Source organism: Haliotis cracherodii, unplaced genomic scaffold (assembly GCF_022045235.1).
Source record: "Haliotis cracherodii isolate W230 unplaced genomic scaffold, xgHalCrac1.p SCAF_17, whole genome shotgun sequence".
In the NCBI taxonomy this organism is placed as follows: domain Eukaryota; kingdom Metazoa; phylum Mollusca; class Gastropoda; order Lepetellida; family Haliotidae; genus Haliotis; species Haliotis cracherodii.
The window spans coordinates 104,536-132,318 of record NW_027266272.1 but is presented as its reverse complement, the minus strand read 5'-3'; the positions used below and the strand labels follow the sequence as shown (position 1 = coordinate 132,318).

The 27,783-nt window shown below is 44.8% G+C and overlaps 1 protein-coding gene across 2 annotated transcripts in view; it reads left to right on the top strand.

Annotated features, from left to right (window-relative positions):
• Positions 1-27,783, top strand: part of LOC139464805 (polypeptide N-acetylgalactosaminyltransferase 13-like) — a 101,179-nt gene that overhangs the window by 5,411 nt on the left and 67,985 nt on the right. Inside the window, exons 2-4 of one of the 2 annotated variants that reach the window (XM_071246313.1) lie at positions 19,516-19,717; positions 20,053-20,197; positions 20,230-20,842. In XM_071246313.1, coding sequence (XP_071102414.1) covers positions 20,626-20,842 — 217 coding nt within the window. In that variant the 5' untranslated portion in view covers positions 19,516-19,717; positions 20,053-20,197; positions 20,230-20,625. Of the gene's footprint in view, positions 1-19,515; positions 19,718-20,052; positions 20,843-27,783 lie in introns of both variants that reach the window. The other variant, XM_071246314.1, reaches the window with a different exon arrangement.

Sequence of the window (27,783 nt, the reverse complement as noted above, 5' to 3'; positions counted from 1 at the left end):
GACCCTCTACCACTTGACCAAGGAGGCAGTCTCCGGGTGGACGCTCTACCACTACACTACAGAGGCAGTCTCCGGGCGTCAAGTGACACTGAATGGAGGAAGCCTAAGGGTGACATCTGGAACAAGGTGGTTGATGCAGTGTTTAGTTACAGTGTATGATATAAGATGAAGAGACAATGGCTTCTATGAGTTTTGTAACTTTGATCTCTGTTGATGGTCAGCCTCTGTGAGTTTTCTGATTGGTGTTGTTTTAGATATTGGAGGCAAGAGTGATGGTCAAACCCCAGTTGTCAGATACCCTAATTGTCAGATGCCTCAGTTGTCAGATAATATTGATCAAATCATAGAATAATGACATGATAGATGTAGGTATCCAATACTACCCATTGCTGCCTTCATCACCGTATAGTATAGCATATATATACACTGATACACATTGCTGCCTTCATCACCATATAGTATATCATGTATATACACCAATACACATTGCTGCCTTCATCACCATATAGTATAGCATATATATACACCGATACACATTGCTGCCTTCATCACCATATAGTATATCATGTATATACACTGATACACATTGCTGCCTTCATCACCATATAGTATATCATGTATATACACCAATACACATTGCTGCCTTCATCACCATAAAGTATATTGTGTATATACACCAATACACATTCCTACCTTCATCACCATAAAGTATATCGTGTATATACACCGATACACATTGCTGCCTTCATCACCATATAGTATATCATGTATATACACCAATACACATTGCTGCCTTCATCACCATAAAGTATATCGTGTATATACACCAATACACATTGCTGCCTTCATCATCATATAGTATATCATGTATATACACCAATACACATTGCTGCCTTCATCAACATATAGTATATTGTGTATATACACAGATACACATTGCTGCCTTCATCACCATATAGTATATTGTGTATATACACCGATACACATTGCTGCCTTCATCACCATATAGTATATCATGTATATACACCAATACACATTGCTGCCTTCATCACCATATAGTATATCATGTATATACACCAATACACATTGCTGCCCTCATCACCATATAGTATATCATGTATATACACCAATACACATTGCTGCCTTCATCACCATATAGTATATCATGTATATACACAGATACACATTGCTGCCTTCATCATCATATAGTATATCATGTATATACACTGATACACATTGCTGCCTTTGCCACCATATAGTATATCATGTATATACACCAATACACATTGCTGCCTTCATCACCATATAGTATATCATGTATATACACCAATACACATTGCTGCCCTCATCACCATATAGTATATCATGTATATACACCAATACACATTGCTGCCCTCATCACCATATAGTATATCATGTATATACACCGATACACATTGCTGCCTTCGCCACCATATAGTATATCATGTATATACACCAATACACATTGCTGCCTTCATCACCATATAGTATGTCATGTATATACACAGATACACATTGCTGCCTTCGCCACCATATAGTATGTCATGAAATTCATCAACTTACTTCTTTTTATTTTAAATGTGAAGTGTCACAAGCCTCAGTGGAATGTTCAGGGAATATGAAACACATACCTGAATTTTATGACTTAATTAAGAGGGGGTTTATCTCAACAAGACAGGGAACGTGAGTGGGGTGGTGTCGTGCCAGATGGACAAACAAGAATATTACATGCCACTTCTAATGAGTAAAAATAGAAAGCATGTGAAATGTGACATGTTAGGAGTGGAGCAAGTGGCAAGGTTTATGGCCCAGCGTGATGCAGGGCTCTAGTGAACAGGCGGAGGCTGCAGACGAGGGGATGTGACATGCAGGATAGGGTGAGTCATTCCACGCCAGTTTCAACTGTTTGTACATAAAGTATCCCATATAATAGATAGGGGTCACTGAGAGCTGTATCTCATACAATAGGTAGGGGTCACTGAGAGCTGTATCTCATACAATAGGTAGGGGTCACTGAGAGCTGGGTAGGTCGGGGGTAGATGCTGCGTGATGGTGCAGGAGTGCTTCATTAGCCATGTGAGTTTCACACAAATACAGGGACAGCCCTGAGAGGGTGAACAGAAACTGCTCTTTTTAACATATATTTGCTTTAGTTGTTTATTTTATCATGGGTCAACAGAATGTTATTGCTTGTTATTTGTGCCTCTTCAAGGTAAAGAATTTCATATTCTTTGGGATAAATACTCAACACGTTGTGAGATTGATTAAAATAACTGCAGAGTTAGAAATGAATTCTTATTTTCACTTGTAGACAAATATGATCTGCTACAGAGTTGATTCATGAAATGCTAAACCTTCTGTGAAAGTTGTTGTTCAAGGAAACATGCTAATCCTTCTGAAAGTTTCCTTTGTTTGTTTGTTGTTTAACGGCGCACCCAGCAATATTCCACAACATGACTGTTGTCAGTAACTAATTGAGTTTGGACCAGACAAAACAGTGACTGACATCATGAACATCAATTTACGCAATAGGGATTTATTGAAATTTATAAGGGGTGGTTGGGTAGCCTAGTTGTTAAAGTATTTGCTCATCATGCTGAAGACCTGGGTTCAATTCCCTACATGGGTACAATGAGCGAAGCCCATTTCTTGTGTTCACCACCGTGATATTGCTGGTATAATGCTAAAAGCAGCGTAAAACCTGACTGACTGACTCACTCCTAATGAGATCTGTGCATTAACCAAGTCAGCGAGCGTGACCATCCGATCTTGTTAGTTGTCTCTTACAACAAGCATCTGGTGCTAACAAGACCAATTCTATCCTGCATCTTCATGTCTTTACTTTACAGTCTCATGCTAGCAGTTATAATTTCAAAGTCAGTCTCAGTCTAGAAGTTTTAATTCAAAAATTCTGTTCAGTCTACTAAGCTCAACTAATAATAGTCCATATGATAACACTAAAATAAACTAATAATGATGATAAGAGCCAAGTAGAGAAGACTTTAAAAGTTTGGCACAAACTGGGAGGACTGACTACATGGAATAGTTGATAAAAAACAGTCCAAAAATATTGTGACTCACGGAAGATGAAAGTCAGGGGTGTTCAGTAAGTAGCTGTCCCACTTTCCCGCCTTGTCCCACTTTCCCGCCTTGTCCCACTTGCCCGCCTTGTCCCACTTGCCCGCCTTGTTCCACTTGCCCGCCTTGTCCCACTTTCGCACCTTGTCCCACTTGCCCGCCTTGTCCCACTTGCCCGCCTTGTCCCACTTGCCCGCCTTTTCCCACTTGCCCGCCTTGTCCCACTTGCCCGCCTTTTCCCACTTTCCCGCCTTGTCCCACTTGCCCACCTTGTCCCACTTGCCCGCCTTGTCCCACATGTCCGCCTTGTTCCACTTGCCCGCCTTTTCCCACTTTCCCGCCTTGTCCCACTTGCCCGCCTTGTCCCACTTGCCCGCCTTGTCCCACTTGCCCGCCTTTTCCCACTTGCCCGCCTTGTCCCACTTGCCCGCCTTTTCCCACTTGCCAGCCTTGTCCCACTTGCCCACCTTGTCCCACTTGCCCGCCTTGTCCCACATGTCCGCCTTGTTCCACTTGCCCGCCTTTTCCCACTTGCCCGCCTTGTCCCACTTGCCCGCCTTGTTCCACTTGCCCGCCTTGTTCCACTTGCCCGCCTTGTCCCACTTATCCGCCTTGTCCCACTTGCCCGCCTTGTCCCACTTGCCCGCCTTGTTCCACTTGCCCGCCTTGTTCCACTTATCTGGCTTGTCCCACTTGCCCGCCTTGTCCCACTTGTCCCACTTGCCCGCCTTGTCCCACTTGCCCGCCTTGTTCCACTTGCCCGCCTTGTCCCACTTTCCCGCCTTGTCCCACTTGCCCGCCTTTTCCCACTTGCCCGCCTTGTCCCACTTGCCCGCCTTGTCCCACTTGCCCGCCTTTTCCCACTTGCCAGCCTTGTCCCACTTGCCCACCTTGTCCCACTTGCCCGCCTTGTCCCACATGTCCGCCTTGTTCCACTTGCCCGCCTTTTCCCACTTGCCCGCCTTGTCCCACTTGCCCGCCTTGTCCCACTTGCCCGCCTTGTTCCACTTGCCCGCCTTGTCCCACTTATCCGCCTTGTCCCACTTGCCCGCCTTGTCCCACTTGCCCGCTTTGTTCCACTTGCCCGCCTTGTTCCACTTATCTGGCTTGTCCCACTTGCCCGCCTTGTCCCACTTGTCCCACTTGCCCGCCTTGTCCCACTTGCCCGCCTTGTTCCACTTGCCCGCCTTGTCCCACTTTCCCGCCTTGTCCCACTTGCCCGCCTTTTCCCACTTGCCCGCCTTATCCGCCTTGTCCCACTTGTCCGCCTTGTCCCACTTGTCCGCCTTGTCCCACTTGTCCGCCTTGTCCCACTTGTCCGCCTTGTCCCACTTGCCCGCCTTGTCCCACTTGCCCGCCTTTTCCCACTTGCCCGCCTTGTCCCACTTGCCCGCCTTGTCCCACTTGCCCGCCTTTTCCCACTTGCCAGCCTTGTCCCACTTGCCCACCTTGTCCCACTTGCCCGCCTTGTCCCACATGTCCGCCTTGTTCCACTTGCCCGCCTTTTCCCACTTGCCCGCCTTGTCCCACTTGCCCGCCTTGTCCCACTTTCCCGCCTTGTCCCACTTGCCCGCCTTTTCCCACTTGCCCGCCTTATCCGCCTTGTCCCACTTGTCCGCCTTGTCCCACTTGTCCTCCTTGTCCCACTTGCCCGCCTTGTCCCACTTGCCCACCTTGTCCCCACTTGCTCGCCTTGTCCCACTTGCCCGCCTTGTCCCACTTGCCCGCCTTGTCCGCCTTGTCCCACTTGCCCGCCTTGTCCCACTTGTCCGCCTTGTCCACCTTGTCCACTTGCCACTTCTAATGAGTAAAAATAGAAAGTATGTGAAATGTGACATGTTAGGAGTGGAGCAAGTGGCAAGGTTTATGGCCCAGCGTGATGCAGGGCTCTAGTGAACAGGCGGAGGCTGCAGACGAGGGGATGTGACATGCAGGATAGGGTGAGTCATTCCACGCCAGTTTCAACTGTTTGTACATAAAGTATCCCATATAATAGATAGGGGTCACTGAGAGCTGTATCTCATACAATAGGTAGGGGTCACTGAGAGCTGTATCTCATACAATAGGTAGGGGTCACTGAGAGCTGGGTAGGTCGGGGGTAGATGCTGCGTGATGGTGCAGGAGTGCTTCATTAGCCATGTGAGTTTCACACAAATACAGGGACAGCCCTGAGAGGGTGAACAGAAACTGCTCTTTTTAACATATATTTGCTTTAGTTGTTTATTTTATCATGGGTCAACAGAATGTTATTGCTTGTTATTTGTGCCTCTTCAAGGTAAAGAATTTCATATTCTTTGTGATAAATACTCAACACGTTGTGAGATTGATTAAAATAACTGCAGAGTTAGAAATGAATTCTTATTTTCACTTGTAGACAAATATGATCTGCTACAGAGTTGATTCATGAAATGCTAAACCTTCTGTGAAAGTTGTTGTTCAAGGAAACATGCTAATCCTTCTGAAAGTTTCCTTTGTTTGTTTGTTGTTTAACAGCGCACCCAGCAATATTCCACAACATGACTGTTGTCAGTAACTAATTGAGTTTGGACCAGACAAAACAGTGACTGACATCATGAACATCAATTTACGCAATAGGGATTTAATGAAATTTATAAGGGGTGGTTGGGTAGCCTAGTTGTTAAAGTATTTGCTCATCATGCTGAAGACCTGGGTTCAATTCCCTACATGGGTACAATGAGCGAAGCCCATTTCTTGTGTTCACCACCGTGATATTGCTGGTATAATGCTAAAAGCAGCGTAAAACCTGACTGACTGACTCACTCCTAATGAGATCTGTGCATTAACCAAGTCAGCGAGCGTGACCATCCGATCTTGTTAGTTGTCCGCCTTGTCCCACTTGCCCGCCTTGTCCCACTTGTCCGCCTTGTCCCACTTGTCCGCCTTGTCCCACTTGCCCGCCTTTCCCACTTGCCCGCCTTGTCCCACTTGTCCGCCTTGTCCCACTTGCCCTCCTTGTCCCACTTGTCCGCCTTGTCCCACTTGCCCGCCTTGTCCCACTTGTCCGCCTTGTCCCACTTGCCCGCCTTGTCCCACTTGTCCGCCTTGTCCCACTTGTCCGCCTTGTCCCACATGTCCGCCTTGTCCCACTTGCCCGCCTTGTCCCACTTGTCCGCCTTGTCCCACATGTCCGCCTTGTCCCACTTGCCCGCCTTGTCCCACATGTCCGCCTTGTCCCACTTGCCCGCCTTGTCCCACTTGTCCGCCTTGTCCCACATGTCTGCCTTGTCCCACTTGCCCGCCTTGTCCCACTTGTCCGCCTTGTCCCACATGTCTGCCTTGTCCCACTTGCCCGCCTTGTCCCACTTGTCCGCCTTGTCCCACATGTCCGCCTTGTCCCACCTGTCCACCTTGTCCCACTTGTCCGCCTTGTCCCACTTGCCCGCCTTATCCGCCTTGTCCCACTTGTCCGCCTTGTCCCACTTGTCCGCCTTGTCCCACTTGTCCTCCTTGTCCCACTTGCCCGCCTTGTCCCACTTGCCCACCTTGTCCCCACTTGCTCGCCTTGTCCCACTTGCCCGCCTTGTCCGCCTTGTCCCACTTGCCCGCCTTGTCCGCCTTGTCCCACTTGCCCGCCTTGTCCCACTTGTCCGCCTTGTCCCACATGTCCGCCTTGTCCCACTTGCCCGCCTTGTCCCACTTGTCCGCCTTGTCCCACTTGCCCTCCTTGTCCCACTTGTCCGCCTTGTCCCACTTGCCCGCCTTGTCCCACTTGTCCGCCTTGTCCCACTTGCCCGCCTTGTCCCACTTGTCCGCCTTGTCCCACTTGTCCGCCTTGTCCCACATGTCCGCCTTGTCCCACTTGCCCGCCTTGTCCCACTTGTCCGCCTTGTCCCACATGTCCGCCTTGTCCCACTTGCCCGCCTTGTCCCACATGTCCGCCTTGTCCCACTTGCCCGCCTTGTCCCACTTGTCCGCCTTGTCCCACATGTCTGCCTTGTCCCACTTGCCCGCCTTGTCCCACTTGTCCGCCTTGTCCCACATGTCTGCCTTGTCCCACTTGCCCGCCTTGTCCCACTTGTCCGCCTTGTCCCACATGTCTGCCTTGTCCCACTTGCCCGCCTTGTCCCACTTGTCCGCCTTGTCCCACTTGCCCGCCTTGTCCCACTTGCTCGCCTTGTCCCACTTGTCCGCCTTGTCCCACATGTCTGCCTTGTCCCACTTGTCCGCCTTGTCCCACTTGTCCGCCTTGTCCCACTTGTCCGCCTTGTCCCACTTGTCCTCCTTGTCCCACTTGCCCGCCTTGTCCCACTTGCCCACCTTGTCCCCACTTGCTCGCCTTGTCCCACTTGCCCGCCTTGTCCGCCTTGTCCCACTTGCCCGCCTTGTCCGCCTTGTCCCACTTGCCCGCCTTGTCCCACTTGTCCGCCTTGTCCACCTTGTCCCACTTGCCCGCCTTGTCTCACTTGTCCGCCTTGCCCGCCTTGTCCCACTTGTCCGCCTTGTCCACCTTGTCCCACTTGCCCGCCTTGTCCCACTTGTCCGCCTTGTCCACCTTGTCCCACTTGCCCGCCTTGTCTCACTTGTCCACCTTGCCCGCCTTGTCCCACTTGCCCGCCTCCGGGTTGAAACCCCATGTAACCTGAGTGATACTGTTACAACGTATTTATCTTACGGACATGTTTGAATCTGAATGAGGGACATAGTACAGAATATATATAGTAGGTGGAGGATTAACAGTAGAGGATTAACAGTAACAACAATTGCATACATGAGTGGGATAGGTGTTGACGACAAAGGGATAAAGCTGTCACAACACGATGGACAGAGAACACATAGATGGAACCCAATAGGAACATGAAGCCAATAAACAGGATAAGTGATTATTGCTTGATGAGTTCATAGTAGGCAGATGGGATGAAATAGCCTTGATCTCTGTTGATTGATGGCTTGTGGTGGCGAATGTGGACTGCTTTATTAGTTATTATTAGGTAACCTAACAAGGGATGCACAAAACCCCATGTACCCCTCGTGATCCTCCTACAACAAATTTATCTTGTGGACATGTTTCAACATGACGTTGTACAAAAATTAAAACAAATTTAAAATTCATAAGAAACAGCTGTTCTATAGAAATTCTACATTTGAAATGATCAGCAAACGATGACACCAAGACTTTCCCGGATATAGTATGGGTAGGTAGCAGTTTGAGAGAATAATATCACCACCAACTTAACTTCAACTGCTTGAAATGGGATCAAACTTCCTTGAAATCAAAGCTGGATACTCAAAAAATGTAAATGCTTACTGGTAGCTTACTGACAAAGATTTAAAGTATTGTTACACGAATTAGCACAATCCTCTGAGCGTGTATGAGCAGTGTCCTGTACTCAACACGACTGCTGTGAATATACTGGACATGTCAACCATTTGTAGGAGCAGTGATCTGTACTCAACATGACTGCTGTGAATATACTGGACATGTCAACCATTTGTAGGAGCAGTGTCTTGTACTCAACATGACTGCTGTGAATATACTGGACATGTCAACCATTTGTAGGAGCAGTGATCTGTACTCAACATGACTTCTGTGAATATACTGGACTTGTCAACCATTTGTAGGAGCAGTGATCTGTACTCAACATGACTGCTGTGAATATACTGGACTTGTCAACCATTTGTAGGAGCAGTGATCTGTACTCAACATGACTGCTGTGAATATACTGGACATGTCAACCATGTGGGGGAGCATTGTCCTGCACTCAACACGACTTCTGTGAATATACTGGACTTGTCAACCATTTGTAGGAGCAGTGATCTGTACTCAACACGACTTCTGTGAATATACTGGACTTGTCAACCATTTGTAGGAGCAGTGATCTGTACTCAACACGACTGCTGTGAATATACTGGACATGTCAACCATTTGTAGGAGCAGTGTCCTGTACTCAACACGACTGCTGTGAATATACTAGACATGTCAACCATTTGTAGGAGCAGTGTCCTGCACTCAACACGACTTCTGTGAATATACTGGACTTGTCAACCATTTGTAGGAGCAGTGATCTGTACTCAACACGACTTCTGTGAATATACTGGACTTGTCAACCATTTGTAGGAGCAGTGTCCTGTACTCAACATGACTGCTGTGAATATACTAGACATGTCAACCATTTGTAGGAGCAGTGTCCTGTACTCAACACGACTGCTGTGAATATACTGGACTTGTCAACCATTTGTAGGAGCAGTGATCTGTACTCAACATGACTGCTGTGAATATACTGGACATGTCAACCATTTGTAGGAGCAGTGTCCTGTACTCAACACGACTGCTGTGAATATACTAGACATGTCAACCATTTGTAGGAGCAGTGTCCTGTACTCAACACGACTGCTGTGAATATACTGGACATGTCAACCATTTGTAGGAGCAGTGATCTGTACTCAACATGACTGCTGTGAATATACTGGACTTGTCAACCATTTGTAGGAGCAGTGTCCTGTACTCAACACGACTGCTGTGAATATACTGGACATGTCAACCATTTGTAGGAGCAGTGTCCTGTACTCAACACGACTGCTGTGAATATACTGGACTTGTCAACCATTTGTAGGAGCAGTGATCTGTACTCAACATGACTGCTGTGAATATACTGGACATGTCAACCATTTGTAGGAGCAGTGTCCTGTACTCAACACGACTGCTGTGAATATACTAGACATGTCAACCATTTGTAGGAGCAGTGTCCTGTACTCAACACGACTGCTGTGAATATACTGGACATGTCAACCATTTGTAGGAGCAGTGATCTGTACTCAACATGACTGCTGTGAATATACTGGACATGTCAACCATTTGTAGGAGCAGTGTCCTGTACTCAACACGACTGCTGTGAATATACTGGACATGTCAACCATTTGTAGGAGCAGTGTCCTGTACTCAACATGACTGCTGTGAATATACTGGACATGTCAACCATTTGTAGGAGCAGTGATCTGTACTCAACATGACTGCTGTGAATATACTGGACATGTCAACCATTTGTAGGAGCAGTGTCCTGTACTCAACACGACTGCTGTGAATATACTAGACATGTCAACCATTTGTAGGAGCAGTGTCCTGTACTCAACACGACTGCTGTGAATATACTGGACATGTCAACCATTTGTAGGAGCAGTGATCTGTACTCAACATGACTGCTGTGAATATACTGGACTTGTCAACCATTTGTAGGAGCAGTGTCCTGTACTCAACACGACTGCTGTGAATATACTGGACATGTCAACCATTTGTAGGAGCAGTGTCCTGTACTCAACACGACTGCTGTGAATATACTGGACTTGTCAACCATTTGTAAGAGCAGTGATCTGTACTCAACATGACTGCTGTGAATATACTGGACATGTCAACCATTTGTAGGAGCAGTGTCCTGTACTCAACACGACTGCTGTGAATATACTAGACATGTCAACCATTTGTAGGAGCAGTGTCCTGTACTCAACACGACTGCTGTGAATATACTGGACATGTCAACCATTTGTAGGAGCAGTGATCTGTACTCAACATGACTGCTGTGAATATACTGGACATGTCAACCATTTGTAGGAGCAGTGTCCTGTACTCAACACAACTGCTGTGAATATACTGGACATGTCAACCATTTGTAGGAGCAGTGTCCTGTACTCAACATGACTGCTGTGAATATACTGGACATGTCAACCATGTGGGGGAGCAGTGTCTTGTACTCAACATGACTGCTGTGAATATACTGGACATGTCAACCATTTGTAGGAGCAGTGTCTTGTACTCAACATGACTGCTGTGAATATACTGGATATGTCAACCATGTGGGGGAGCATTGTCCTGCACTCAACACGACTGCTGTGAATATACTGGACATGTCAACCATTTGTAGGAGCAGTGTCTTGTACTCAACATGACTGCTGTGAATATACTGGACTTGTCAACCATGTGGGGGAGCAGTGTCCTGCACTCAACAGGACTGCTGTGAATATACTAGACATGTCAACCATGTGGGGGAGGAGTGTCTTGTACTCAACACGACTGCTGTGAATATACTGGACTTGTCAACCATGTGGGGGAGCAGTGTCCTGCACTCAACACGACTGCTGTGAATATACTGGACATGTCAACCATGTGGGGGAGCAGTGTCTTGTACTCAACAGGACTGCTGTGAATATACTGGACATGTCAACCATGTGGGGGAGCAGTGTCCTGCACTCAACACGACTGCTGTGAATATACTGGACATGTCAACCATGTGGGGGAGGAGTGTCTTGTACTCAACATGACTGCTGTGAATATACTGGACATGTCAACCATGTAGGGGAGCAGTGTCTTGTACTCAACACGACTGCTGTGAATATACTGGACATGTCAACCATGTGGGGGAGCAGTGTCTTGTACTCAACAGGACTGCTGTGAATATACTGGATATGTCAACCATGTGGGGGAGCAGTGTCTTGTACTCAACACGACTGCTGTGAATATACTGGACATGTCAACCATGTGGGGGAGCAGTGTCTTGTACTCAACACGACTGCTGTGAATATACTGGACATGTCAACCATGTGGGGGAGCAGTGTCTTGTACTCAACACGACTGCTGTGAATATACTGGACATGTCAACCATGTGGGGGAGCAGTGTCTTGTACTCAACACGACTGCTGTGAATATACTGGACATGTCAACCATGTGGGGGAGGAGTGTCTTGTACTCAACACGACTGCTGTGAATATACTGGACATGTCAACCATGTGAGACAGTTAACACTCACCCATCAAAAAGCATGTGCTGCATGTTAACTTTAATGCTATCAGCGAAGCTGTTGTGTTCCCATGAATCAACCACTGTGTACAGGAACGTGACTCCTGTTCCCGGACGCTCCAGACCATGAGCCTTCATCTGTGTGTGGTTGTTTTCACCCATGTGCAGCTCACCTGACAGGAGAACTTTGTGACTATTCTCCTACATGTCCTGATAAACATGCATCACGTTATCATATCAATGCGACAAGGGACGCTTGCATTTTCTCATTACTTTCACATTTACAGAGGGTAAAAATTGTGTGGTCCTTCCTCAATGTTGCTGGTGTAGCACACTGTTAGCTTGAGCACTGTTGTGTGGGGAGTCTTGTATCGGGAGATTATGCATCGTACATTATATGACTGTTTTAGTGTGTATAGGGTGCAGCCATTATTTTGGCTTTCACCACTGCTGCTAGTAGTTGATGGAGTTTACTGACTATGTTTTTGAAGGTCACTAGTCACTCCAGCTGATGATGACATGTGCTGCATCAGTCGAAACTGAGTGGGAGATACTAGGGCTGTTACGATTCACTCGTGTATCCATTCATGAATTGAATTTGCTCTTCGTGGCCACTAGAAATGAATATTTATGAATATGCAATCATGTGCATTTACATACCCTGTACCTAAAAATATCCATAAGAACATATTATATGTATACATTTCTTTCAAAGACAACACTCTTATAATATTTGATTTGACAGTAATGAGGTCACTGGTCATTGTCGCTTTTGAGCAGATACTAGTACCTGGATAAGTGAAGTATATAAATGTATGATAATAAATTATGTTAAATTAATAATTAACAAACCATGTCAAATAATTTATGGTGTTAATGTTTCACTGAATATAATAAATAATACAACAGCTGCTGACTTGTTATTGTATTTGTGAATTAATATTCGTATTCTTTACCCTATATTCATGATATGAATCGTATTCGCCTCATAGTGTATTTGTTGCAGCCCTAGGAGATACACATCCTGCTTGAACAAGGAGTATCCTTACATCCTCACAGATTGTAGCGGAAACAAGACACAAGCAGGATGCAAGCTCAGTTTAAGTCCATGTAGACTGGGGGAATAGATCCCCTGTTGGTGGTTTGATCCCCTGGCTGTGTCATATCAAAAGATGGTACTTGTTGTTACCCTGCCTGATGTTTGACATTAAGAGAATAGAACAAGGACTGGAAATCAGTATACTGTGTCTGAGTTGGGTATCTCTGTTAAACTGCGGCATCAGTTGGCTAAAGCTATAAACCCAGCGTAAGTCCAGACTGGCACACGTAGCCACACACACATGTGACTATGTCAAAGAATCTTCATCGTGACATGATGATGTGTCACGAGCTGGAAAGGAGCTTGGGCTACCATATTATCTCCCACTGCCTCCCGTTTGCCCATTTTCCATTGCTAACTACCCATGGCCTCCCGTTTGCCCATTGTCCATTGCTAACTACCCATGGCCTCCCGTTTGCCCATTGTCCATTGCTAACTACCCATGGCCTCCCGTTTGCCCATTGTCCATTGCTAACTACCCATGGCCTCCCGTTTGCCCATTGTCCATTGCTAACTACCCATGGCCTCTCGTTTGCCCATTGTCCATTGCTAACTACCCATGGCCTCCCGTTTGCCCATTGTCCTTTGCCCATTATCATTCAGCGAAGTCCTGACTATCAGTTGTCCATTGCTATCAACTATCAGCACTAATTTACTGTTAAGTGTTGGCATCCATTTGTTCATTGCTAATCACCTATCAGCGCCAATTAACTGTTGGCTCCTCTTAAGTTTCTACCTTTGGTTATCTTATTACTTTTGTTGTTCTGTATACATATACAGGTACATATATATGTTATGAACATACGTTGCCATTTAGAAAGTGGTCAAATGTAACAAATGTTCTATTTGGGATTAGACCGCATCACTGGTCTAGCGGTAGAGCGTCCGCCCCGGAGAGCGGAAGGTCCGGGGTTCGATTCCCGGCCGTGTCATACCAAAAGATGTTAAAAGATGGTAATTGTTGTTACCATGTCTGGGGCTCAGCATTAAGGGACTAAAACAAGGACTGGTCGGCTCGGAGTCAGTATACTGTGTCTGAATGGGGTATTCATGTTAAACTGCAGCATGGTATCTCAGTGAGCTAGCACTATTAATCGGCATCAGTCAGGACTAGTACAAGCAGCCACACAAACACACACACGTACATGCATGTCGCTATATATAAGTGCAATATTCTTGGACGCGATGTTAAACCCCAAAGCGCCATAAACAATACTCACTCACTCACTCACTCACTCACTCACTCATGGCCTGAATCACTGTGATCTTCATGTCATCCTCTCTATGTCTACCTAACTCCTGCATTACCCACTCAAGATGTCAGTATATCCATGCTGGATGTCAGGCCTGATGACTTGTCAATGCAATCATGAGAATAATCCCTTTGTCGACCAGTAACCCATGGCCCATTAGATGTTGATAAGCTGGAGGCAAAAAAAGCCATGTCAATCACTTCCACTTGACTTGAGTGTGGTAGCAGTTGGTGCATGGAGTGTGTTCACTGTGCTGGCCACGTTTACACTGAGTGGTGGCGGGCGGGGGAGAGTGTTGTATCTCTCATGGTCACACTGTACTTAAGGGGGCTGTTTCCGGCTGTGGCATTGTTCCTATCGAGAGACCCTTAAGTCTTGGAATGTTTACATGAGGACAAGAACCAGTTGAATTTCTTGTCTTACATGAACTGAGTGGAATCTTCACCACCCCTGGTCACATTGTATTAGTCACATTGTTACAGTTAGACAGGGTTCCCCCTAGACTCCAATATCTGAGAGTTACCTTGACTCAGCCTATGAATTTTGGGGAGTCAAAAATATTTGTTGAGAGTCAAATGTTTTATTGTATGATTAATGAAATTTAAAGTGTTCACTGTTAATGTTACACTAAAAGTTAAGTATCTTTTAAATATTACATGTCTTTAGTTTAAGTTAACAAGTGCTAATTAATGTTCTCAGCTGATTGTACTGAGAGGATATATAAGGATATATGAATGAAAATCAAAGTTTGTTGGTTTTATTTTTTCACAATCTTTAATTACTTCACAGCTCATGAAACAATTTACAGTGACACTAATACAGGATGAATTAATAACATCAGTCTCAACTGTGAGACATAATTTTTAATCATGGATGGATATTTAAATACATTTCATGTCAGATTATAATTTAATACCACTAACTCATTTACATCTTTTATCTAGTTATCTTGTATTATCTATTAACAGTGAAGTTTAACTGAAGAATTGTGAACACTCGTAATATTTTCTGGTTGAATACAGTTTATTAGCAACAACAAACATGCCGAAAGCTTTACATTTCATATATACCATATTTATTCGTGTATAATACGCACCCCTATTTATGGGCAATTAAATCCTGAAAAATATATCTCTCGTGTATAATACGCACAGACTTTTCCTCTGTCTCAATTCAGGCTGTCATGATCTGTCATCGGAAATAGCATAACAAATCCGAATTGAATTACCCAAGTTAATCCTGTTGTTACACTATCTGGTAATAAAAATGTGTTCTTTGCATATCTGACCTTATGTTTGTCATCTATTTTATTAAAAATTTCATTCAATAATGTTTACCTAAATTTCGGCAAAAACATGTGTCCCTCCGATACTTAGCCAGTTAGGCCTACAACTTCCGTTTACCCCGTTCCATAGGTTCCGCTTAACCACATACTGTGACCGTGCCAAATCACATTATTCACCGCTACAATGATAATATTTTCTTTTGTTTCATTTTTTACGAGTCTACACATCAAGATAAACATATGTCATTGTTAACTTTTAGTGAGAAAATATGACGAAACGTGAAAACCTTGTCCATTTGCGTAGTTTTCCATTGTTTACATCACATGCTGTCATAGAAGCCACACGGAGTGTGAGAGTTACATTCACTTTGATGAATAAATATATTTTGTTGTGTACCTCACAGTCGCACAGTTTTAGTAGCATATCTATATAATTATGCAAAACAATGTGTAATTTTTTTAGTGTTTGTTTTAAAACGAGAGAAAAGTCTGGTCATGTGACAGGCTATGCAAATTAGCCCGTGGCAGTGGTGTTATGCAAAGTTATGTTACTTCTAAAAACGACGATTAATTAAAAACTAGACGTAAATTTTAAGACGTTTGCATATATTGTCTTCGGGAAATGTTTATAAATTAAGTTCAGGTGAGTAGTTGTAATATTTTCATTCCAAAGCTGGTAAACAGCAACATAGATATTTTGAAATTGCGTCAGTTATGACGCAGTCATTTATTCCTGGACATATTTTTCCTTAATTGAGAGTCATATACGCAAGAATTCTGCATCAGACGAAACCCTGGTTACAGTGATTGAAGACATTACCGTTATTCTTGAGTATAGTGCACACTTTTCCCCATCAAAAGAAAGCTATGTGGAGGGGGGTGCACATTTTTACGCCATGATGCGTTTTGATGGGTTTTTTTCCTAAACGCAAAGATTTTACTGCGAGAACATGACACCTGAAATACCATGTCAACCAATTTGTACTGAAGTACGCAACTCAATCATGTAATTGTACTGAAGTACGCAACTCAATCATGTAATTTTACTGAAGTACACAACACAATCATGTAATTGTACTGAAGTACGCAACACAATCATGTAATTGTACTGAAGTACGCAACTCAATCATGTAATTGTACTGAAGTACGCAACTCAATCATGTAATTGTACTGAAGTACGCAACACAATCATGTAATTGTACTGAAGTACGCAACTCAATCATGTAATTGTACTGAAGTACGCAACTCAATCATGTAATTGCACTGAAGTACGCAACTCAATCATGTAATTGTACTGAAGTACGCAACTCAATCATGTAATTGTACTGAAGTACGCAACACAATCATGTAATTGCACTGAAGTACGCAACTCAATCATGTAATTGTACTGAAGTACGCAACTCTGTCATGTAATTGTACTGAAGTACGCAACTCAATCATGTAATTGTACTGAAGTACGCAACTCAATCATGTAATTGTACTGAAGTACGCAACTCAATCATGTAATTGTACTGAAGTACGCAACTCAATCATGCAATTGTACTGAAGTACGCAACTCAATCATGTAACTACACTGGCTGGTTAGGAAAAGTGTTCATTGCATATCTGGACTTAGGTTTATAATCAAATTTATTAATTTTGTTCAAAATTTCATTCAATATTGTTTACATTAATTTTGGTGAAATTGTGTGTGAAGTGATTGAGAGATCACTACTATTTACAGCAACAATGGTCAGATTACCACCGTTAATGCCTTTAAATAAACTTTGGTTGACAGAGAATGAATACAGATGTCTTAAATGCCATACTTTGACTCGTTAAGAGTCATATGTGTTGTTGTTGGACGATTCTATGTCAACATAAATCTTTAAAATCTGTCATTTTTAACTGAATCATTGGTAGATTGGGAGAAAACGTGTATATATATATATCTGATCATGCTGATTGCTGTTTTAGCTTAATTTATGAGAAAATACACACGGTAATCTTAATCTCTGCATATAAAACAATGCCTGGCAGAACAGAAAATACAAATACAATTTAAACAGTAAACAATATCTATTGATATTTTATTTTAAATTTCAAATTTGTATTGACAAAGTTTGTTATCACCTGTCTGTGTACCTGAATTTGCTGAAGGGATATATTTCTGAGCAAAATACTTGAAAAATGTTTTTTAAAGTAAATACAGTACACTGGTCACACATCTCAATGTCCTACAGATCACATGCATGTCACATATCTTGTCTACAGGTCACATAACTTATCTACAGGTCACATATTTTGTCCTACAGGTCACATACCTTGTCCTACAGGTCACATATCTTGTCTACAGGTCACATATCTTGTCTAAAGGACACATATCTTGTCTACAGGTCACATATCTTGTCTACAGGTCACATATCTTGTCTACAGGTCACATAACTTATCTACAGGTCACATATTTTGTCCTACAGGTCACATACCTTGTGCCACATGTCACAAGCAGCTTGTCCTACAGGTCACATACAGGTCACATATCTTGTCCTACAGGTCACATATCTTGTCCTACAGGTCACATATCTTGTCTACAGGTCACATATCTTGTCTACAGGTCACATATCTTGTCTACAGGTCACATATCTTGTCTAAAGGTCACATATCTTGTCTACAGGTCATATATCTTGTCTACAGGTCACATATCTTGTCTACAGGTCACATATCTTGTCCTTCAGGTCACATATCTTGTCTACAGGTCACATATCTTGTCTAAAGGTCACATATCTTGTCTACAGGTCACATATCTTGTCTACAGGTCACATATCTTGTCTACAGGTCACATAACTTATCTACAGGTCACATATTTTGTCCTACAGGTCACATACCTTGTCCTACAGGTCACATATCTTGTCTACAGGTCACATATCTTGTCTACAGGTCACATATCTTGTCCTACAGGTCACATATCTTGTCCTACAGGTCACATATCTTGTCCTACAGGTCACATATCTTGTCTACAGGTCATATATCTTGTCCTACAGGTCACATATCTTGTCCTACAGGTCACATATATCTTGGCTACAGGACACATATCTTGTCTACAGGTCACATATCTTGTCTACAGGTCACATATTTTGTCCTACATGTCACATATCTTGTCTACAGGTCACATATCTTGTCTACAGTTCACATATCTTGTCTACAGGTCACATATCTTGTCTTTCAGGTCACATATCTTGTCTACAGGTCACATATCTTGTCTACAGGTCACATATCTTGTCTACAGGTCACATATCTTGTCTACAGGTCACATATCTTGTCCTACAAGTCACCTATCTTGTGCCACAGGTCACAAGCAGCTTGTCCTACAGGTCACATACAGGTCACATATCTTGTCCTACAGGTCACATGGCTGGTGCCACATGTCACAAGCAGCTTGTCCTACAGGTCACAAGTCTTGTCCTACAGGTCACAAATCTTGTCCTACAGATCACATGGCTTATGCCACACATCGCGTATCTTGCCCTACAGGTCTCATGGCTTGTGCTACAAGTTCCTGATCACACGCCTTCTCTTATAAATTACACACCTTGTGTTGCAAATTACATGGCTTGTCTTACAAATACCATGGCTTGTCTTACAAGTTACTCTGCTTGTGTAATTTGCAAGGCTTGTCCCTAAGCTGCAAAATCTGTCCACAAGCTACAAGGACTTTCCTTTAGGCTATGTGTTTTCTAGCTATATGTGTGTTCCCCCAACAATACCATTGGCCACAAGCACTCAGCATGATGCCATCAGGCGTCATGTATGTGTCCTACTTGTCCCACAGCTTGTCCCCCAGGCCGCCTGTTATAGTGTATTATACAGGGATACACAGATGATAAGCCTCTAACTTTACATGCAGCTAAAATCCGTACAGGTTTTTGTGTGGCAAGCAGATTTAATTTGAGATGTGCTCTAAGTGAAGGCAGAGCGAGTCTCTAACACACAAACTCTACCACAATCTGGGAACTTGTTTGTTGAGCTGTGTTTATTTTTATTGTTTTGTTTGCAGGTGTCTGCATCGATGTTTAACCAAGCGTTGGAATGGCAGCTGGGAAGTGACAAACACCTCGACTGACCTCGATCACTCCACTCGCCTGCCCACTGGCCCGCTGCAACGCCGCCACGTTGGATACGGTGTGGACGTCAGGTGTGCTGGGACCACTGTCACATGGGCGCCGGAAGTTGTGTATACTAGTTGCTAACAAGGCTGGGTAAGTGAGTGACTTCCACATGCGTGACAGATAGGTGATTGTGAACGGTCTACTGTTATGGAGGACTTGTCCTGGCTGCAGGGATGGTATGGATAATGTTGACTCTCCCCGTCAACAAGGCAACCCTGTTACATACAGTCGTCAGATCGTCCTTTGTTAGCTTTAGCTTAGTGGTAAGGTGTACTTGTCCATCGATTGCTTGCTACAGAATGTCCCTAACTTGAACAGTATTGCCTGAATTTGTGAACTTCATTTAATGATGTAGAAGACTTAACGATTGATGTAAGCTCATGGTTGTGATGTGTTCGCCGTCATGGTTGTGGTATATGTTTCAGCCCTGTGAACCGTGGACAAGTGACTTCCACATCGTGATGCATCAGCAACAGTAGGTCCTGACGAGGTCTGTGTTGTGCTTGAGGAATTCATGTGTGTACGTGGATGAATCTACATTTCACCATACTGATGATATTGACGAAGTAGGCAAATACCAGCTACTCACATAAGGAGGCTAGGGTACATGGTGCTCAGCATCAACTGGATGAACCTAGGAGAACAGTGACAGATCTACCATGGATCTATGATGTCTTGGAGTCTAGTCTAGCAGTGCTTAACTTGTGTCAAGTCTAGCAGTGCTTAACTCGTGTCAAGCCTAGCAGTGCTTAACTCGTGTCAAGTCTAGCAGTGCGCAGCTCGTGTCAAGCCTAGCAGTGCTTAACTCGTGTCAAGCCTAGCAGTGCATAGCTTGTGTCAAGCCTAGCAGTGCGTAGCTCGTGTCAAGCCTAGCAGTGCGTAGCTCGTGTCAAGCCTAGCAGTGCATAGCTCGTGTCAAGCCTAGCAGTGCGTAGCTCGTGTCAAGCCTAGCAGTGCGTAGCTCGTGTCAAGCCTAGCAGTGTGTAGCTTGTGTCAATATGGCAAGTCGCCGCCTCAAGTTCCAGTACTGCAAGGTGATCATTGCCACATCCATGGTGTGGGTCATGCTGGACGTGTTCCTGCTCATGTACTTCACTGACTGCACCACCATGTCCTCCGCCAACTGCAACAACAACAACAACGTCCGCATTGACCACAATGATGGCCCCAAGCAACAGAAGCAGGAGGGCTTCCTCAACAGAATACTGCCAAAAGGTAGGTCAATACTTACGTAGTACTATTGTCAATACTTATGCGGTACTATTGTCGATACCTACGTAGTACTATTGTCAATACTAATGTGGTACTATTGTCGATACCTACGTAGTACTATTTTCAATACTAATTGGTACTATTGTCAATATCTATGTAGTACTATTGTCAATACTTATGTAGTACTATTGTCAATACTTATGTGGTACTATTGTCAATACTTATGTGGTACTATTGTCAATACTTATGTGGTACTATTGTCAATACTAATGTGGTACTATTGTCAATACTAATGTGGTACTATTGTCAATACTAATGTGGTACTATTGTCAATATCTATGTAGTACTATTGTCAATACTTATGTAGTACTATTGTCAATACTTATGTGGTACTATTGTCGATACCTACGCAGTACTTTTGTCAATACTAATGTGGTACTATTGTCAATATCTATGTAGTACTATTGTCAATACTTATGTGGTACTATTGTCAATACTTATGTGGTACTATTGTCAATATCTATGTAGTACTATTGTCAATACTTATGTAGTACTATTGTCAATACTTATGTGGTACTATTGTCAATACCTATGTAGTACTATTATGAATACTTATGTAGTAGGACCGCCTCCATGGTCTAGTGGTAGAGCGTCCGCCCGGAGAGCGAAAGGTCCGGGGTTCGATCCCCGACCAAATCATACCAAAAGACGTTAAAAGATGGTACTTGTTGTTACCCTGTCTGGCGCTCGGCATTAAGGGGCTGACACAAGGATGGGTTGGCTGGGAGTCAGTATACTGTCTGAGTGGGGTTTTCATGTTCAACATAGGGCTGCAACGATACACCTAGGTCACGATACGATACGTATCTCGATACTTACATCACGATTCGATACGTATCTCGATACGCTACGATACATATAGTGACAAGAGAAGAAAAGAGATTAAACTTAGTTTATTAAAATGAAAAATTGAATGAAAGTGAATGAATGTTCATGAGTCATAAAATATATACCGTAATGAGTATTTTAACTTAATGAATCATCTGCCATTTCCATGTAATGGCCAGCAAACACAACGTAACAGTTCTACATATTTGTGAGTTGTGACTAGATGGTAGATTCTAGGAGTAAATACTAAATGTACCAGTGTCCAGTAACTAATGATTTGCCGTTTTCATGTATAAAGGCAAAAAAAACAATTAAAAACAATTGTAGCAACAGCCATGTTATACACCATTTAAAAGGTCTAATCTTGGTGTTTATAAATCTGAAAGTTATATTTATAACATTATTTAAATAATGCATTGACAACTTAATTAAGTTCGTTGTAAATATACAAAATGTAAGCTAACACATTCATAACGTCCAGATTAAGGACCAAGGAAGCGAATATTTGACGATTTGGGGCAAATATAACATTTCAAAAGATCTAGATCTACTTATTTCTTTTTTATTTTCATTTACGTAATTGGAAAATTATTTTTAAAAGAATTATGAATAGTATCTGATTTCACCCATTTCCAGATAACAGCGACTGTCCGCTAAGTAACATGAAGAAATACCTCCGTTTTCGAAAGCTTCGTATGAATAACACGTTCGTCGAAGACTGACATATGACACATCGCTAGAAAGCTTGTTGTTTCATCTACATGCTCGTAACATTGCCTGGAGTCTTTTCATAGGTATAACATAAAGTTTCATTGGATAAAAAATGGTTCCTAATGACGCTTTCTTGCCGAAATCTGCTACAAGGTTCATGATTGGTCAAATTTGAGCACGTGACCTGAGACAGGCAAATCGTGTTATTCTGAACGTTTTAAGCAGGAAATCGCGATCTATATTAAAAATATGGAGCTTCGTGGATGTATCATACTAGGTTACAAGCTGTGACAAAGATTTTTCCTGCATATATTTTGGCATTGATCATCGTGTCCGAGCCGAGAATTCGAGGCGCTGAAAGCCGAGATGTCATTTGACAAACATTACACGCGATCGCACGAAAAGATGGAAATAATAACTTAGCTGTAAGTTTGACCACTTTTAGATATATTTTTGTTGATTTTATTTATCACTTTGTATAATATATTTAAAGATTTGCTTGAAACGTCTTTGTTTTGCTCTTTGACATGTTCGTTGTGCACCCGTTGTCGAAGTGTGCGTCCGAGAATTATACTTTCAATCACATTGAGGACTCGGTGCCTACGGTGTTGAAAGAGTTTAAACACATTTAAAACGTATCTGTGATAAAAGTTTATGTACAAAAACAAAGACGTACGTATATACGTCTTTGAAAAAAACATATCGTGAAAAATCGAGATACAGCACCTCACAAATCGCACACCGTATCGTATGGAGTGAATGGCGATGCATCGGTGTCCCGGGATATCGTTTCAGCCCTACTATCTCAGTGAGCTAGCACTATAAATCGGCATCAGTGCAGACTAGTACAAGCAGCCACACAAACACACACACGTACATGCACTATATAAGTGCAATATTCTTGGACGCTAGGTTAAACCCCATTTCACCTCACCTCACACTTATGTATTACTATTGTCAATACGTATGTAATCTGTAATGAAGGTCTGCAAGTTGAAAAGGATACAGTGCACCGAGATGTTATGTTGTCGGGTGTTGGAAGAGATTTCCATACCTCACTGGATAATGGTGATTTATTTTGTGTTATTATTTTGCAAATACACTGCTTTTCTGAAGCTCTGATACTAAGGGACAATACATGTGTAGTACTATGCCTTCCAACATGGCCGTATTCGACAGCAGTGGTATCAGAGATGTGAAAAGACCATCTGAGAATATGTTAGTGGGTTGGTTGAACCAATGGACAAGGTCAGGAAGGATGAGCTGGGTCAGGAAGGATGAGGAGGGTCAGGAAGGATAAAGAAGGTCAGGAAGGATGAGCAGGGTCAGGAAGGTCAGAAAGGATGAGCCGGGTCAGGAAGGATGAGGAGGGTCAGGAAGGATGAGCCGGGTCAGGAAGGACGAGCTGGTTCAGAAAGGATGACCTGGGTCAGGAAGGATGAGCTGGGTCAGGAAGGATGAGGAGGGTCAGGAAGGATGAGCCGGGTCAGGAAGGACAAGCTGGGTCAGGAAGGATGGGCTGGTTCAGAAAGGATGACCTGGGTCAGGAAGGATGAGGAGGGTCAGGAAGGATGAGGAGGGTCAGGAAGGTCAGCAAGGATGAGCTGGGTCAGGAAGGACGAGCTGGGCCAGGAAGGTCAGGAAGGATGAGGAGGGTCAGGAAGGATGAGCCGGGTCAGGAAGGATGAGCTGGGTCAGGAAGGTCAGGAAGGATGAGCTTAGTCAGGAAGGATGAGCAGGGTCAGGAAGGTCAGGAAGGATGAGCTGGGTCAGGAAGGACAAGCTGGGTCAGAAAGGTCAGGAAGGATGAGCTGGGTCAGGAAGGATGAGCTGGGTCAGGAAGGATGAGCCGGGTCAGGAAGGATGAGCTGGGTCAGGAAGGATGAGCTGGGTCAGGAAGGTCAGGAAGGATGAGCCGGGTCAGGAAGGTCAGGAAGGATGAGCTGGGTCAGGAAGGTCAGGAAGGATGAGCTGGGTCAGGAAGGACAAGCTGGGTCAGGAAGGGTGAGGTGGGTCAGGAAGGGTGAGCTGGGTCAAGAAGGATGAGCTGGATGATCTGGGTCAAGGATGAGCAGGGTCAGGAAGGATGAGCTGGGCCAGGAAGGTCAGGAATGATGAGCAGGGTCAGAAAGGATGAGCTGGATGATCTGGGTCAGGAAGGATGAGCAGGGTTCAGGAAGGTCAGGAAGGATGAGCAGGGTCAGGAAGGATGAGCCGGGTCAGGAAGGACGAGCTGGATGATCTTGGTCAGGAAGGATGGGCAGGGTCAGTAAGGATGAGCAGGGTTCAGGAAGGTCAGGAAGGATGAGCAGGGTTCAGGAAGGTCAGGAAGGATGAGCAGGGTCAGGAAGGATGAGCAGGGTCAGGAAGGACGAGCAGGGTCAGGAAGGACGAGCTGGGTCAGGAAGGTCAGGAAGGATGGGCTGGGTCAGGAAGGTCAGGAAGGATGAGCAGGGTCAGGAAAGACGAGCTGGATGATCTGGGTCAGGAAGGATGAGCTGGGTCAGGAAGGATGAGCAGGGTTCAGGAAGGTCAGGAAGGATGAGCAGGGTTCAGGAAGGTTGAGCAGGGTTCAGGAAGGTCAGGAAGGATGAGCTGGGTTCAGGAAGGTCAGGAAGGATGAGCTGGGTCAGGAAGGTCAGGAAGGATGGGCTGGGTCAGGAAGGTCAGGAAGGATGGGCTGGGTCAGGAAGGTCAGGAAGGATGAGCAGGGTCAGGAAGGACGAGCTGGATGATCTGGGTCAGGAAGGATGAGCTGGGTCAGGAAGGATGAGCAGGGTTCAGGAAGGTCAGGAAGGATGAGCAGGGTCAGGAAGGATGAGCTGGGTCAGGAAGGATGAGCAGGGTCAGGAAGGATGAGCAGCCTGCAAGCCTGGGACAGTTGGATAAACAATAATGGTGTCAGATTGGTGGGGAGGGGATGTCGCTGAAAGTGTTTGCCTGGGGATAAGGCATGTGTTGATGACAGCCATCACTGCAATATGCTAGCCCAAATGTCATGTTTGTGTTAACCGTTTAGACTATGACAAGTCCATGTTGTGTTTGTGTCAAAGTTATAGACTTAGTCCACGTTTTGTTTGTGATTGCACTGTGATAATCTTATGAAATACGTTCAGTAGCAGTTTATATCTAGCAGTTTGTTTTCTAGTCAACACCTGCCAGCCTGAAGCTCATACAGCCACCATGATGTTAAGCCTGGCCTGAGTAGTAGAATTACAATGTATCTCTGGTTATGCATATTGTGCAAGGTATTGACTTGTTTATATGCTAATGTGCCTAACGTGTTGCCTGTAATCTGTTCCCCCTTGTGGCAGTATGACTATGTATTGGCTGTAATGTCCTGTGACAAGAAGCCTTGAGTGTGTTTCATGTTGTCAAGTTGCCTATTTCAAACAAACCAATTCAAATATTAGTCCTCCATGACAAGCAGAACACGCCAGCTGTCAATATGAAAGAAGTTTGGAAAATAATAAGAGTTATATTGATCCAACAGAGAAAGTGATGTTGATTGTATTGATATGACGCTGTGGATCCATATGCTACTGAGGACAGGTGCAGCAAGTGTCTATTGCCTTTGTTATTCAGCATCCAGTCACAGGTCTAAAGGTGGCGAGGGTCAGAAAGTCTTTTGTCATACACTGAGTATCTGCTACTACACTTTAGTTATCACTGTCCTAAGATAAGGTGTCCCCAACAGGGACGGTGAAGGGGATCAGGTGGACGGTGAAAGGGGATCAGGTGGACGGTGAAGGGGATCAGGTGGACGGTGGAAAGGGATCAGGTGGGCGGTGGAAGGGGATCAGGTGGACGGTGGAAGGGGATCAGGTGGACGGTGGAAGGGGATCAGGTGGGCGGTGGAAGGGGATCAGGTGGACAGTGAAGGGGATCAGGTGGACGGTGGAAGGGGATCAGGTGGACGGTGAAGGGGATCAGGTGGACGGTGGAAAGGGATCAGGTGGGCGGTGGAAGGGGATCAGGTGGACGGTGAAGGGGATCAGGTGCACGGTGAAGGGGATCAGGTGGACGGTGGAAGGGGATCAGATGGACGGTGGAAGGGGATCAGATGGACGGTGGAAGGGGATCAGATGGACGGTGGAAGGGGATCAGGTGGACGGTGGAAAGGGATCAGGTGGGCGGTGGAAGGGGATCAGGTGGACGGTGGAAGGGGATCAGGTGTCAGGGGCGGTGAACGAGATCGGGTGTCAGGGATGGTGAAGGAGATCGGGTGTCAGGGACGGTGAAGGAGATCGCGTGTCAGGGACGGTGGAAGGGGATCAGGTGGACGGTGGAAGGGGATCAGGTGTCAGGGATGGTGAACGAGATCGGGTGTCAGGGGCGGTGAACGAGATCGGGTGTCAGGGATTGTGAAGGAGATCGGGTGTCAGGGGCGGTGAAGGAGATTGGGTGTCAGGGATGGTGAACGAGATTGGGTGTCAGGGATGGTGAAGGAGATTGGGTGTCAGGGACGGTGAAGGAGATCGGGTGTCAGGGGCGGTGAACGAGATCGGGTGTCAGGGATGGTGAAGGAGATCGGGTGTCAGGGACGGTGAAGGAGATCGGGTGTCAGGGGCGGTGAAGGGGTTCAGGTGGACGTTGAAGGGGATCAGGTGGACGGTGGAAGGGGATCAGGTGTCAGGGGCGGTGAACGAGATCGGGTGTCAGGGATGGTGAAGGAGATCGGGTGTCAGGGACGGTGTATGAGATCGGGTGTCAGGGACGGTGAAGGAGATCGGGTGGACACTGGAAGGGGATCAGGTGGACGGTGAAGGAGATCTGTTAAGAATCTGTTACCTCTGGTACTGGGTGTGGGGGAATTAGAATTTGAATTTTGACTACCACCTCTGTCACACTGGTGTTGCATCTTACATTGTTCACATGGTACAAGCAGTCCTTGCAAAGCCTGCGGCTATGTGTTGACTTAAGCCAAGCTAATGCCGGTGATTGAAATCTGGCAAATAATGTACCACAAATGGGGCCCTACCAAGCCTCACTGAATGGCCTCATGGTGTTCTTTGAATGTGCACATGAATGATACAACTTTATGAACACCTTGCACGTTCTGTAGGGTTTTACCTGATGCAAGTTATTGTTTCCTTACACGGAGATGTTGAGAATGGATGCCAATTATCTGCTCTGTGAGTCCCACAGTATGCCATGTTTGAATCATGAAAAACAATTCCATATTAGCCTGCATATTATGCACATCAATATCATTCTACACTCAATACCTTTTTGAGTTTTAAATTGTACTTCAGTAAACAGGTCTGGGTAGGCTGGACAGGGTGTAGTTCTCGTCTGTGTAGTTCTATGTTGTGTCTAGTTCTGTGTTGTGTCTAGTCCTGTAC